At 45.5% G+C, this 13,032-nt stretch overlaps 1 protein-coding gene across 1 annotated transcript; it reads right to left on the bottom strand.

Annotated features, from left to right (window-relative positions):
- Positions 1 to 488: 488 nt before the first annotated feature.
- Positions 489 to 10,796, bottom strand: LOC140492507 (ribonuclease kappa-like). Its single transcript, XM_072591420.1, has 3 exons — positions 10,647 to 10,796; positions 5,052 to 5,131; positions 489 to 2,042 (listed from the first exon to the last, which is right to left on the bottom strand). The coding sequence occupies exons 1-3, from the start codon at positions 10,722 to 10,724 to the stop codon at positions 1,898 to 1,900; spliced, it is 303 nt and encodes a 100-aa protein (XP_072447521.1). The 5' UTR covers positions 10,725 to 10,796; the 3' UTR covers positions 489 to 1,897.
- Positions 10,797 to 13,032: the final 2,236 nt, after the last annotated feature.

Raw genomic sequence — 13,032 nt, 5'->3', positions numbered from 1 at the left:
TGGGATTTGAACTCAGACCTCCAAAAGTACAAAGGTAAGGACATGGACTGCACAGGCTCTTGCAGCAGTGGTAATCATGATCCCACAAAATGGCATTTTAATTTAAATCACAAAGTTGCTTTTGAGATTTGTGTCTTCGGTTACGACGTCCCTTTTGAGGGTATTCACGAATGATGATTGACAAGTAACTGCCAGGCACATTATTTAGTTGCGTTACAGCCAAGTTTCACGATCGTAGATAGGCAGGAAGCCGGAAGAACTTCAGGACGCACTAGCCTTGACGAAGGGTTACACCCAAAACGTCGACTCCTGCACCTCCTGATACTGCCTGACTTGCTGTGTTCTTCCAGTCTCCTGCCTGTCTACTTTGGATTCCAGCATCTGCAGTTTTATTGTTTCTAATCAAGATTCACGATCGTGTAATGAAACACAAATCAGACTTTTAGAGTCATGAAAAGTGGAAAAAAAAGACAACTCAAAAAAAGCCCTGAATTTCATCCATTTTATTGTTCTAAAATTTCAAATAATAGATCATTTACATCTGTTTTCTGCATTAGTTACATCAACACAAAAACAACTCAATTTATAATTCCAAAAATAAGGACAAAAACAATAAGTTTCTCATGAACAGACAGGGCCTTGTGACTCAGGGTCCTCCATTAATATTTGTGGACTTCGGCTATGAAAAATTGGTCATGAACAAATGGGATTGGAAAGGAAAGGAAATGGGAATCTCCTGAAATCACTCACTAAACAAATCCGGATGAGTCAATGGCTGGCACTGACTGACTTGCAAGACAAGCAATGTTTCTCCTCCCCTCTTCTCTATCAGCAACGTTAGAAATTGTTTGAAAAAAAAAGATTACAATTTTCCTCAGACAACAGAAACCACAGTCCATCTCCTTGCTTTGCCTGCACTTCCTTTGCAAGATTCGTTTTGGTCCTCAGGACAGAAGTTGGGGGTGAAAGATGACCAGGGTAATTTCCTTGCCCTCATTTAGTGATGATTAAGCCGATGAGCTTTAGTCCAGCTCCAAGCAGGCCAACCTCCAAAGCAATAAGAGTGCACCACCTACAGAATGCTACAGGCATCGAACTTACTGGAGTGTTTTCATCAGGTCTGGTAAGCATTTGTGAAGACAGAAGCACATGTGTCAACAGAAACAGACTTAATGTTGAGTCCAGCAGGATTCTTCTTTGGAATTGAAGAGGAGTCATACCAGACTATTTCTCTGTCCACTGATGCTTCCAGACCTGTGGAGTTTCTCCAGAACTTCATGGTTTTTGTTTTAGAAACTTCAGACTTCCAGAATCTGCCATATTTTTCTTTAATACGAATCAGTGGTGGTGGTCATCCCCAAAGTCCTGAGAGGGAATCTTCCCTTCCCTACTAACCCCCAACTCCATGACTCAGAGTGCCACAGCAGTCCTGTCATCAAACAGGTTACATTTCTTTACAGGAACAGAGTGCCTGGAAAGACAAACTATGTTTTCACAGTTTCAACAACAGACCTCATCCTGACCTCACCCACTCCGCCAACAAAATAGCTTTGACATCACCAGACTTCAAAATACTACCAGGTCAGACGTGGCTTGCATTTGGCCATTTTAGGACGAATCTTGGACAATGAAAAACTTGGAAGGAATCCAGAGGGAGGCGAAACAAAAAATCTCTCAACAAGAGGGTCCCATAAGAAAGAGCTTGCAAACAGACACCTTGTAACATTTATTCAAATATCTCAGTCGCCATCCACCGCCACCAGCAATACGTCATTTAAATTTCAAAGTGCAATTTTATTTTTGTTTAAACAGTTGATTGGAAAGAGATGTTTTTGAACATTTAAAACGATTGCTTAGAGGAGAGGATGGCGACAATTTCAATAAATAATGAGATGGGTTAGCGCACCAAGTATTCCTTGCGTTTGTTAAGACGGATCTGACAGAAGGAGAATCCTCCCAGCACGATGTAGATTCCAGCCGCAATGAAGCAGTTGTAGCTGACTTGCTCATAGATTCGGTAGATTCTCTGTGGGGCGTCAGTACTGCCAGTGGATCACAAAACCACAAGGAACCGGTTAGACACAAAACATCAAGCTCACATTTTAAACATCGCACGTCCCCTCGTTCTATGGCTTCACGACACCACCCCTCTTTCCACCCCCAAAGCTCACCAACCCTCCTCCCATGGCAGATTTGGCCCCTTTGTGTCCATTCTTAAAGAGATTAACCCCTTCCTGTGAAACTTCTTCACCACAGGAATCCAAGTGGGCCATTCAGCCCCTCTAGCCTGCCCCACCTCCCATGGCCGATTTACATAGGGTCATGGGTATGATACATAGAGTCTTAGAGTACAGAAAGAGACCATTCGTTCTAATTCATTCATGCCAAGTGGTTTTGCCCAAAGTAAGCTAAAGTCATTTGCCTGCATTTCTTCCATATGCCTCTAAACCTTTTCCATTCAAGTACCCATCCAGATGAATTTTAAATGTTGTAATTGTACCAGCCTCTACTACTTCCTCTGGCAGCCACACACACACACGTGAAAAAACTACCTGTCAGGTCCCTTTTAAATCTTTCCCTTCTAGTTTTGGACTCTCATAACCTGAAGATTACCTCAACTATTCACCCTATCCAGGCCCCTCACGATTTTATAAACCCTACCTAAGGTCACCCTTCAGTTTCCAATGCTCCAGGGGCAAAAAGGTTCCAGCCCATCCCGTCTCTCCTTATATAAGGGTGGCACGGTGGCTCAGTGGTCAGCACTGCTGCCTCAGCACCACTGCCTCAGCACCAGGGATCTGGGTTCAATTCCAGCCTCAGGCTGTGGATTTTTCACATTCTCCCAGTGTCTGCATGGGTTTCCTCCGGGTACTCTGGTTTCCTCCCACAGTCAAAGTGTGCGCAGGTTAGGTGAATGCTAAATTGTCCCATAGTGTTCAGGGGTGTGTAGGTAAAGTGCATTAGTCAGGGGTAAACGTAGAGTAGTAGGGTAGGGGAATGGGTCTGGGTGAGATACTCTTCAGAGGGTCTGTGTAGACTTGTTGGGCCAAATGGCCTGTTTCCATACTGTAGGGATTCTACAATCTAAACTCAACCCCCCCCCCCCCCCCAAGTCCTGGCTTCATCCTTGTAAAAATTTTCTGCACCCTTTCTTGTTTAACAACATCCTACCTAGAGCAGGGTGACCAGAATTATATGCAGTCTTCCAAATATAGCCACTTCACCTCCCCATTCAACCTTCACAATCCTTTGCTGAACTTTCCCTAACATTCATGGCTTTTTAGGGGACTAGGGGCAGACAACAGCATTCCAGACTAGATACCACCTTCTGCAAAGAAATACATTCACCCTCAAACCCAAGTTCCTACCTTAAGATTTCATGTTGACAAAGAATCATACTAGACTCGCAACATTAACTGTTTCTCAATCCCCAGACCTACTGAGTTTTCACAGCATTGTGTGTGTTTTCAATCATATTCCCAGCATCTGCTGTATCTTGCTTTTATTAGGTTAGGCCCTTTTTGATTTAAACTACCTCCATCAAATGCCGTATTTCCTCTCCATTAAACAAGCCATATTTAAAATCTTTATTTGTTCATTCCTTGATCTTCTAGAGTCAAGGAAATACAAGCTACGTCTGTTGGACCTGTCGTCAATCTAACTTCAAAACCCCAGTATCCTTCCATTAAACTTGCATTGAACAGTCTCCAGGCCTCTCATCCATTTTGAGTTCAGAATTGACAATTTCACAAACAAGAATCAACAGCTGCAATCCTACATTATGTCCTCCACAACCACCGTGAACCTGCATAAGATCCTGTTCACCCATTGACCACTGCACGCATTAACCGGCATTAGCATAAGTAACATCTCATTTCCGACGCTCTCATCCAATTTTTCACATCCCTCCATGACCCCTCACCATCTCTGCAGTCTCCTCTGGCCTGGAGATCTGTGCTCCTCCAGTTGTGATCAGGAGCCTCCATGGTTTTAATCACCCCATCATCAGCAGCTGAGCCTTGAGCTGCCCAAGTCCTTGGCCTACCTAAACCTCTCCACCCTTGAAAGGCTGTCCTACAAACCTACACAGATACTGAGAAGTTGTTTCTCCTTGTGGAAGAGTCTAGGACCAGAGCGCATACTCTCCGAGTAAGGGGTGGCCCAGTTAGGGCAGATTTGAGACAAATTTCTTCTCTCAGGAGGAGAATCAATCTGCAGAATTCTTTATTATCAAGGTTGAACCATTATAAAAATCATAGAAGCCCTCCAATGCAGAGAGAGGCCATTTAAGTCCATCCATTCTGCACTGACCCTCAAAGAGCATCCCAAATTATCCTATCCTTGTAATCCCACATTTCCCCATGGCTGCCCACCTGGCCTGCATATCTCTGGACACCACTGCAATTTAGTACGTCCCTTCCCCATAACCTGCACATCTCCGGACTATGGGAGGAAACCCACACAGACATGGGGAGAACATGCAAACTCCACAAAGACAGTCGCCCGAGGCTTGAATTGAATCCGGGTCCCTCGCACTGTGGGGTAGCAGTGCTAACCAATGAGCCACCGTGTTGCCCCCATTAAGCTAAGATAGTCATTTTTACTCAGTAAGGGAATAAGGCAAAAAAGTGGAGTTAAGGATGATTAGATCAGCCATGAATGCTGCAGCAGATTCAGTGGGCTAAGTGGCTTACTCTTGCATATCGATCTTCTAGCACTCAGACCAAGCTCACTTATCCCAATATATCCTTACTAATAACTTTCTTGGAAAGCTGGATTCATACAACACCTTAAAAAAAACCTTAATTTTTATATACAGATATCTAACTTCTACCCCTTTATTTTAAAATATTGGAATTTGTTCACAGACATGTTTGGCGAGGTTGGGCGGGGGGGTACGGGGAGGTCACTGGCATTTATTGCCCCAAGGAGGTGCTGATAGTGAGCTTATACACCCATTGGTGAGCAGAACACACGCGTCCGGGTTCAACCCGATCACTGGCCATCCAACTGCACCCTTCATCGCAACCCTCCCCTGAACACACACTCACATGGTAAAGTCCTCCTCAGTTAAGGGAACATCTTCAATCAGAACAGCCGAGTGGATGTTGAAGAAGATTCCCAGCAGGACCTGGAACATGATGTTGAAGACAGGTTTGAAAACAGAACAGCATCGCCTTAAACCCTCCACCGCCAACGCACAGAGCGCGCCACATAACACTGGAGTCAGAGCCCTCACAAACAGTTTGGCCCATTGAGTCCATGCCAGCCCACTTTAGGTTATTTATTTATGTACTCCTGCTCTTTCCATCACTGGCCCTACCTCTTTATTGCCTGAGACCAAATTATATAGGAACTGGAGGCTCCTTGAGCCTATCCTGCCATTCAATAGGATCACGGCTGACCTGACGTTCCTCATGTCCACTTTTGCACTCTTTCCCCATAACCCTTAATTCCCCTGTTGACCAAGAATCTATCGCAGCCTTCAATATATACAAGGACTCCACCCCAACAGCTCTGTGGCAAGGAGTTCCAAAGACTCTCAATCGTCAGGGAAGAAATTGCTCACCGCTGTCTTAAATTGGTACCCCATTATTCGAAGACTGTGCTCTCTGGTCCTAGACTCTCCCAGGAGTGAAACATCCTCTCTGGCAAGACTCTTAAGAATCCAATGTTTCAATGAGATCACCACTCATTCTTCTAAACTCCGATGAGTAAAGTCCCAACCTGTTTAACCTTTACTCAAAAGATAATCCATTCATAGCAGGGATCTCGGTAGTGAACCTTGAAGTGTCCATCGCATTTCCCTTTGAGCTCATACGTCACCACTGCTTGCACACAGAGACAGAGTTCCAGGTCACTTAAAAAACAACAAACTAAACATTCTTCCTCACACTCACTCAATCTTCCTCCTCTAACATCTTTGACCAAACCCCTCTCCTTTTCAGAATCACAGCCCATTCCAATTTACTCCATAGTTGTCAAAGAACTTTTGTTCTCTTTTTTAGATTACTTACAGTGTGGAAACAGGCCTTTCGGCCCAACAAGTCCACACCGCCCCGCCGAAGCGCAACCCACCCGTACCCCTACATCTACATCTACCCCTTACCTAACACTACGGGCAATTTAGCATAGCCAATTCACCTGACCTGCACATCTTTGGACTGTGGGAGGAAACCGGAGCACCCAGAGGAAACCCACACAGACACAGGGAGAATGTGTGGAGTTTGCACAGTCAGTCGCCTGAGGCGGGAATAGAACCCGGGTCTCTGGCGCTGTGAGGCAGCAGTGCCACTCACGGTGGCACAGTTGTGCTTTTCCCTGCCTTATGACCCCAGGATGTTCCAGTCATGGGCTTCATGGAGGATGCAGTTTTGGGGAAAATGAACAGCTCAACATAAATATTTCTTTCCCTGGTCAGCAGGTGCAACATTTACATACAGGGATTAGGCAGATGGGGGATGTTGCTGTCTCATGAAGAAATCTCTCATTTAAAAAAAAAGGACTCCATAGCTGAGCTCCCCAAACATTTTTACACCATGATCCCATTTTGAGGTTTGAAAAATTGCTGTGACCCCTTTGGGGAGACCAGACAGAGTGGGGACTGAGGGACCATGCACAGCAGGTCAGGCAGCATCCAAGCAGCAAGAGACTCAATGTTTCAGGCATAAGCCCTTCATCAGGAAGGCGGCTTATGGGCCACAGGGGCTGACAGATAAATGGGGAGGGATGGGGAAAGTTGCTGAGAATGTGATAGGTAGACAGAGGTGGGGGTGAAGGTGACAGGTCAGAGAGGAGGGTGGAGCAGATAGGTGGGAAAGAACTTGGACATCTGGAGGCGGTGCCAAGTTGGAAGGCTGGATCTGGGAGGGGAAATGAGGAAACTGGTGAAATTCACATTGTTCCCACGTGGTTGGAGGGTCCCAAAGCAGAAGATGAAGCGTTCTTCCTCCAGGGATTGGTAAGGGTTCGGCAGCGGAGGTAGCCCAGGACCTGCATGTCCTTGGGGGAATGGGAGGGGGAGTTAAAGTGTTCAGCCACGGGGCAGTGGGGTTGGTTGGTTGGTTGGTGTGGGTGTCCCAGAGATGTTCTCTGAAACGTTCTGAGGAGTAGGCATCCTGTCTCCCCAATGTAGTGGAGACCACATCAGGAGCAAAGGACACGGTAAATGATGTGTGTGGAAGTGACGGATGTGGAAGATTCCTTTGGAGCCTTGGACGGAGGCGAGGGGAGTGATGTGGGCACAGTGGTTCTAACTCAGTGACAGCTACTTCTCCCAAATTCCAGCCCATGTGCAATAGAACGTGGGCCAAGGATAGACTTAGAGTACTTTTTCTAGCCATGCAAACTTGACAGGCTGAACGGCCTTGCTATACCGCATAATTCCACAACCTGACTCAGGGTCCTGATCTCAACTTTGGGAATACTGGCTTGAGGTGGCAAAGTGACACCGTTGTTGAAAGGAGCCTTAACTAGGTAGGCCTTGAATTAACGGTCAGGATTATCTTAGCACCCGGATTAGAAAGATATGTATTATGTTGAGGTTGTACAGGATGTTGGTGAGGAATATTATGACCAGATCTTGTCACCCGGCTATAGGAAGGAAATTAAGCAATAGAGGGGTCAGAAAAAAATTTACTAACATGTAGCTGTGTTCGGAGGGTTTGAGGTATAAGGAGAGGCTGGGACTTTAAAACTGGAGTGCAGAACGCTGAGGGATGATCTTAAAGAAGTTTATAAAAAATCATGAGGGATACAGATAAGGTGAACGGCAGTTGTCTTTTCCCTAGGGTGGGGGATTACAAGACTAGGGGGCATAGTTTTAAGAGGAGAAGAGAAAGATTTCAAAAAAAGACAGAGGGGGCATTTTTTTTTAAAAACATACACAGTAGTTCATGTGGGGAAATCAACTTCCGGGAAAATGGTGGATGCGAGTACAGTTACTACATTCAAAAGACATTTGGACAAACACACGAATAAGAAATGTTTGGAGGGATATAGGCCAGGAGAAGGCAAGTGGGGCTAGTTTAGTTTGGGATTATGGCCAGCATGGACTGGTTGGACCAAAGGGTCTGTGTCCATTCTGTATGACTCTGAAGGAACGAGGAGCAGGAATAGATCACCTTACTCCTTCAAGCCCGCTTTGCCATTCAATATGATCATGGCCAATTCCCCATCTCGATACCACATTGCAGCTTTCTCCCCATACTCCCAGCTGCCTTTACAGCCTAAAGAAAACCTGAGCTAAAAAGATGGATAAACAGGGAACTTCAAGCCCACATGCTCTCCCCCCTTCTGTCTGGCCGAGTTTTCTGTTTTTGCTTGCCTCTTCCAGTGTGCCTGTCCAATCCACACAATCCCTCAAGGACTTGTCCTCTGGAGGTTGACTGTCTCCTTGGTGGCCATATACAGCCACAACAAGGGAGCAGGAATTAAAGAACAGAAACTAATGTTACAAAGACAAAGCCTGTCTGGGGAGGGGCTTTGAAAAAAGCATACATTTGACATAGCTTGAAACCGACCCAAAATGGTCCTCCCACTACCTTCAGAACAAATCACCTCTAATTGGTGAAAGAACATGGTGTCATAGAACTATACAGCACAGAAACAGACCCTTCAGTCCAACTCATCCATGCTGAGCAGATACCCCAACTTAATCTAGTCCCATTAGCCCATATCCCTCCAAACCCTTCCTATTCATGTACCAATCCAGCTGCCTTTTAAAATTGTTGCAATTGTACCAGCCTCCACCACTTCCTCTGGCAGCTCATTCCATACACGCACCAACCTCTGCATGAAAAAGTTGCCTCTTAGGTCCCTTTTAAGCATTTCCCCCTCACCCTAAACCTATGACCTCCAGTTCTGGACTCCCCCACCCCAGAAAAGACCTTCTGTTTATCCTATCCATGCCCCTCATGATTTTATAAACCTCTATAAGGTCACCCCTCAGCCTCTGATGCTCCAGCGAAAACAGCCCCAGCCTATTCAGCCTCTCCCTATAGCTCAAACTCTCCAACCCTGCCAACATCCTTGCAAATCTTTTCTGAACCCTTTCAAGTTTCACAACATCCTTCCGACACCAGGGAGACCAGAAAAAAAGTGCCAGATGACACTGGCTATATACATTTTGTTTGCTTACACTCCTGTGAAGGAAGCAAGACATTTTCCTGTGTCAAAGGTATGTCATAAACAGACTACATATTGTTGTTAGACATAGGCATTACTGACTGAACACATCACGTTGAGATCTAGCACAGACTAGTTCATCTGTTTTGTTCCCAGAACCTGGCCTCAACTGGCCAGCTCTGATGAGCACCAGTTCAGGATCAGTTAGTGACAGTGGGACTAATAATTCCTATTCACCATTCAACCTCCACAACTAAATCCACACATGCCAACGCGAGGCAAGGACATGACATCCTCCACAACCCCAACAGCTTGGCTAATATCGAAGACGGGAATGGAGCAGGACTGAGGAGGAATCTCAGCAGTAGTCAGAGGATACAATCCTGCACTGATATATCACTCTTTGTGACATCAGGGTCTGCCAAAGTGGTCACGTCACAATTTTAAAAACGTACAATAAGCTAGATCTATTTGACAAAAAGCCACAGAATATGAGTATGCAATGCAAGAACACCTCCCCCACACAGCAAGCTGAAAGCACAGAATTAAGCATCAGCTGCCTGTAGATGATACAACGTGCCCTAACAATGGAGATTATCACAAGAGGTAGCATCACAAGTTTATGTGCTAAGCAAGAATGGCACCACAGAATGACAACTTTGCATACTTGTCACTGTGCTCCTGTATTCTGACACGTGAATACACTTGATAGTAAAATCTAATTCTATTTCTACAACTGACCTCCAGAAAAACCTGGATAGCAATGTCCAAGCCTTTGGTATGGATTTACCCAGCATGAGCAGCTAAGATGTTCAACCTGATAATGAAAACTTTAAAATGGAGGTAACAAAGATGCACCCACACACTCTACCCATCTCTTGAGCTCTCAAACTCCTGTCTGTAATAGTACATGACTGTCTCTCCTCTCATACACACACATCTCATTCAATATATTATCTGCCCTTCACCCATTTCCTCTCATTTATGCTGTCTCTCTCTATATATATCACTACTACCTGTCCCTCCCCCTCTCCATCACACATATTTCTATCACTCCGTCCTCCCCAATTTTCCTTTTAGCACTCTCTCTCACTTATCTCTAGCACTACCTTTTCTCCCCACACCCTCCCATTTTCTCTCTCTGTCTTTTTCTCCTTCTTCCCCAATAAAACCTGGCTTTCTGTTTTCTCTCTCTCACTATCGTTTCTCCCACCCCGACATTTTCTCTGTATCAAAGCCATCTCTCTCCCTCCCTCCTTCTCTGATGATTTGTCTCTCACCCTCTCTATCTTCCTTTTCTAGTCCACACACCTTCTGTAGCTTTTCAACACAGCCTCTCACAGTTGACCCTAACCAACCAGAACCCCTCCCCAGCTCCATCACCAGATTCTCACCAAGGGGAGTCCCAGGAATAGAAGGAAGGGGAAACCAGGCCCATTTCAGATGAAGGTGACAGAAACCTTGCTCCCCTTTAGTCCTTCTGCACCACCACCCCAGTACTGGCAACGATTTAGACTCACCAACATAATCACTCCCCAAATACTGAGGACAATGCCACAAGCTGCCAGCTTAGGGCCACAGCAGAGTAAGGAAGCCATCTCCTAGCTCCCAGGTCCAGCCTCTTCCTGAAGCGAAATGTTACCAGCTCCAGCTGATTGTGAAATGTATCGAAACCGGCACCGTCCACTGACAAATAGGGTTGGTGAACACTGAAGGAACAAACAACACAGGGGAAAAAAGACAAACAAGCAGATGTTTTCACAAACATAACTCTATAAAATGCAATATTTCAATTTTATATCAATTTACCTAATAACGGACTGACCTTTCTTTCTAAAATGTTGATGAACTGAGTCTTATCGCCCCTTTCCCTGTCTGCAAAGTGGTTGAGGCGATGTTGGATCACATGATGAAACGAGCTGGCCCGTGATGTTTAAAGGTTGGATGTCATCCTTTGAAACAACGGTGTTGGGTCAACGCTATGAATTTTTAAAATAATTTCATATATTTTACTAAAATTTTAATATTTGTTACTGTTCACTTTTTGAACAATAACGTTGATCTATAGATCAAAATTCTAGTTTGACCTGGTATGAGCATTTTAATGTATTTCATTTGATCCAAGACATCCGCATTAAGGTTTTGGATTGGATTAGATTCCCTACAGTGTGAAAACAGGCCCTTCGGCCCAACCAGTCCACACCGACCCTCTGAGGAGTAACCCACCCAGACCTCTATATTTACCCCTGACTGATGCACCTAACCTACACATCCCTTAACACTTTTGGCAAATTTAGCTTGGCATATCTTTGGATTGTGGGAGGAAACCAGAGCACCCAGACGAAACCCACACAGACATGGGAGAATGTGTAAACTCCACCCAGAGAGTCGCCTGAGGGTGGAATTAAACCCCGGGTCATTAGTGCTGTGAGACAGCAGTGCTAACCACTGAGCCACGTGCCCCCTGTTTCACAGCAGTGAATCAGAATTTTGCGCCTATCTTGTGTGTTTGTTTTTTCTGGTTTCCTTGTCTCTGTTTTGTGCAAAATTGACCTGTGCTTGGTCTAAAAAGGGGTCTGGGATTTTCCGCTTGTTAAACCACGCATCCCCTGACTGCACTTGAACAACCAGCCGAAAGCAGCAATGAAAAATAATGTTATGGACAGAGTTTGCAAGCCCAATTCTGTATCCCTTTTGGTGAAGGAGGTGGTAAACAAATATTGCAGAATTACTAATCCTGAGGGCCCAGTTTAATGGTGTGGGGGCACCGGTTTTAAATCCCACCACAGGCTAATGGAATTTAAATTCAATTAATATTTGCTTTATTGATTTCTTGTCACATGTATCTTCTTTCAAAATACTGTGAAAACTGTTGTATGGTGCCCCCACTCTCCGGCCCCATCTTAAAACACAGAAAAATAAACCAAAACATAAAATATAAAAGGCAGAAAAATGAAGAGATAAAGACAACCATCTGATGAAGAAACAGCGCTCCAAAAGCTAGTGCTTCCAATTAAACCTGTTGGATTATAACTTGGTGTTGTGTGATTTTTAAAAAAGAGATAAAGGAAGTCTCCAACTTTACAGTCCTCCTTGTTAAGTGCTAAGTCATGGGACTGGTGGCCAGGCATGAGTCTCCTTCGCCACCCCACTGTTGCTGGAAGGAAACTGGACACTCTTTGGCATCATCTCAGCTTCACTGTTGCCCTTGTCACTGAGTCCTCACTGGACCTCGCCAGTGCAGACACTGTCAGGTACCGCATCAACCCACACCTGACTCTGCTGCCAATGCCATACGTCCACTTCAGGCCTCACCTCAATCATGCGGCCGCTGCTGATGTCACCAGGCCCTGTACTGGGTCCAAACTTGCCTCTGCCACCGCTTTCATGAATCCCTTCTGGAAGGAGATGTCGCTGGGAACCCAAACTTGCCTCCACTGCAGCAGCCATCAGTCAGTGCTAGGGTTGCCTCGACAACGCAGAAGCCACTGGAATTCGCTTCCAAGACCACTGCCACAAGTCCACACTTTATCCACGCTATCGGGCCTACTCAAGTCCACTCAGCTGGGCCCACTTTAGTTCACACTAACAGGCCTACTTGAGTCTGCTCTGCTGGGTCCACTTCAGTCCACATGAACAGGTCTACTCGAGTCTGCTCTGCTGGGCCCATATTAATCCACGCATGATAACACAGTAGTTAGCACTGTTGCCTCACAGCGCCAGAGGCCCGGGTTCAATTCCTGCCTCAGGTGACTCACTGTGTGGAGTTTGCACATTCTCCGCGTGTCTGCGTGGGTTTCCTCCGGGTGCTCCGGTTTCCTCGCACAATCCAAAAATGTGCAGGTTAGGTGAATTGGCCATGCTAAATTGTCCGTAGTGTTAGGTGAAAGAGTTAATGTAGGGGAG

Source organism: Chiloscyllium punctatum, chromosome 21 (assembly GCF_047496795.1).
Source record: "Chiloscyllium punctatum isolate Juve2018m chromosome 21, sChiPun1.3, whole genome shotgun sequence".
In the NCBI taxonomy this organism is placed as follows: domain Eukaryota; kingdom Metazoa; phylum Chordata; class Chondrichthyes; order Orectolobiformes; family Hemiscylliidae; genus Chiloscyllium; species Chiloscyllium punctatum.
The sequence above is the reverse complement of the archived record's forward strand: the minus strand, read 5'-3'. Positions and strand labels throughout refer to the sequence as shown.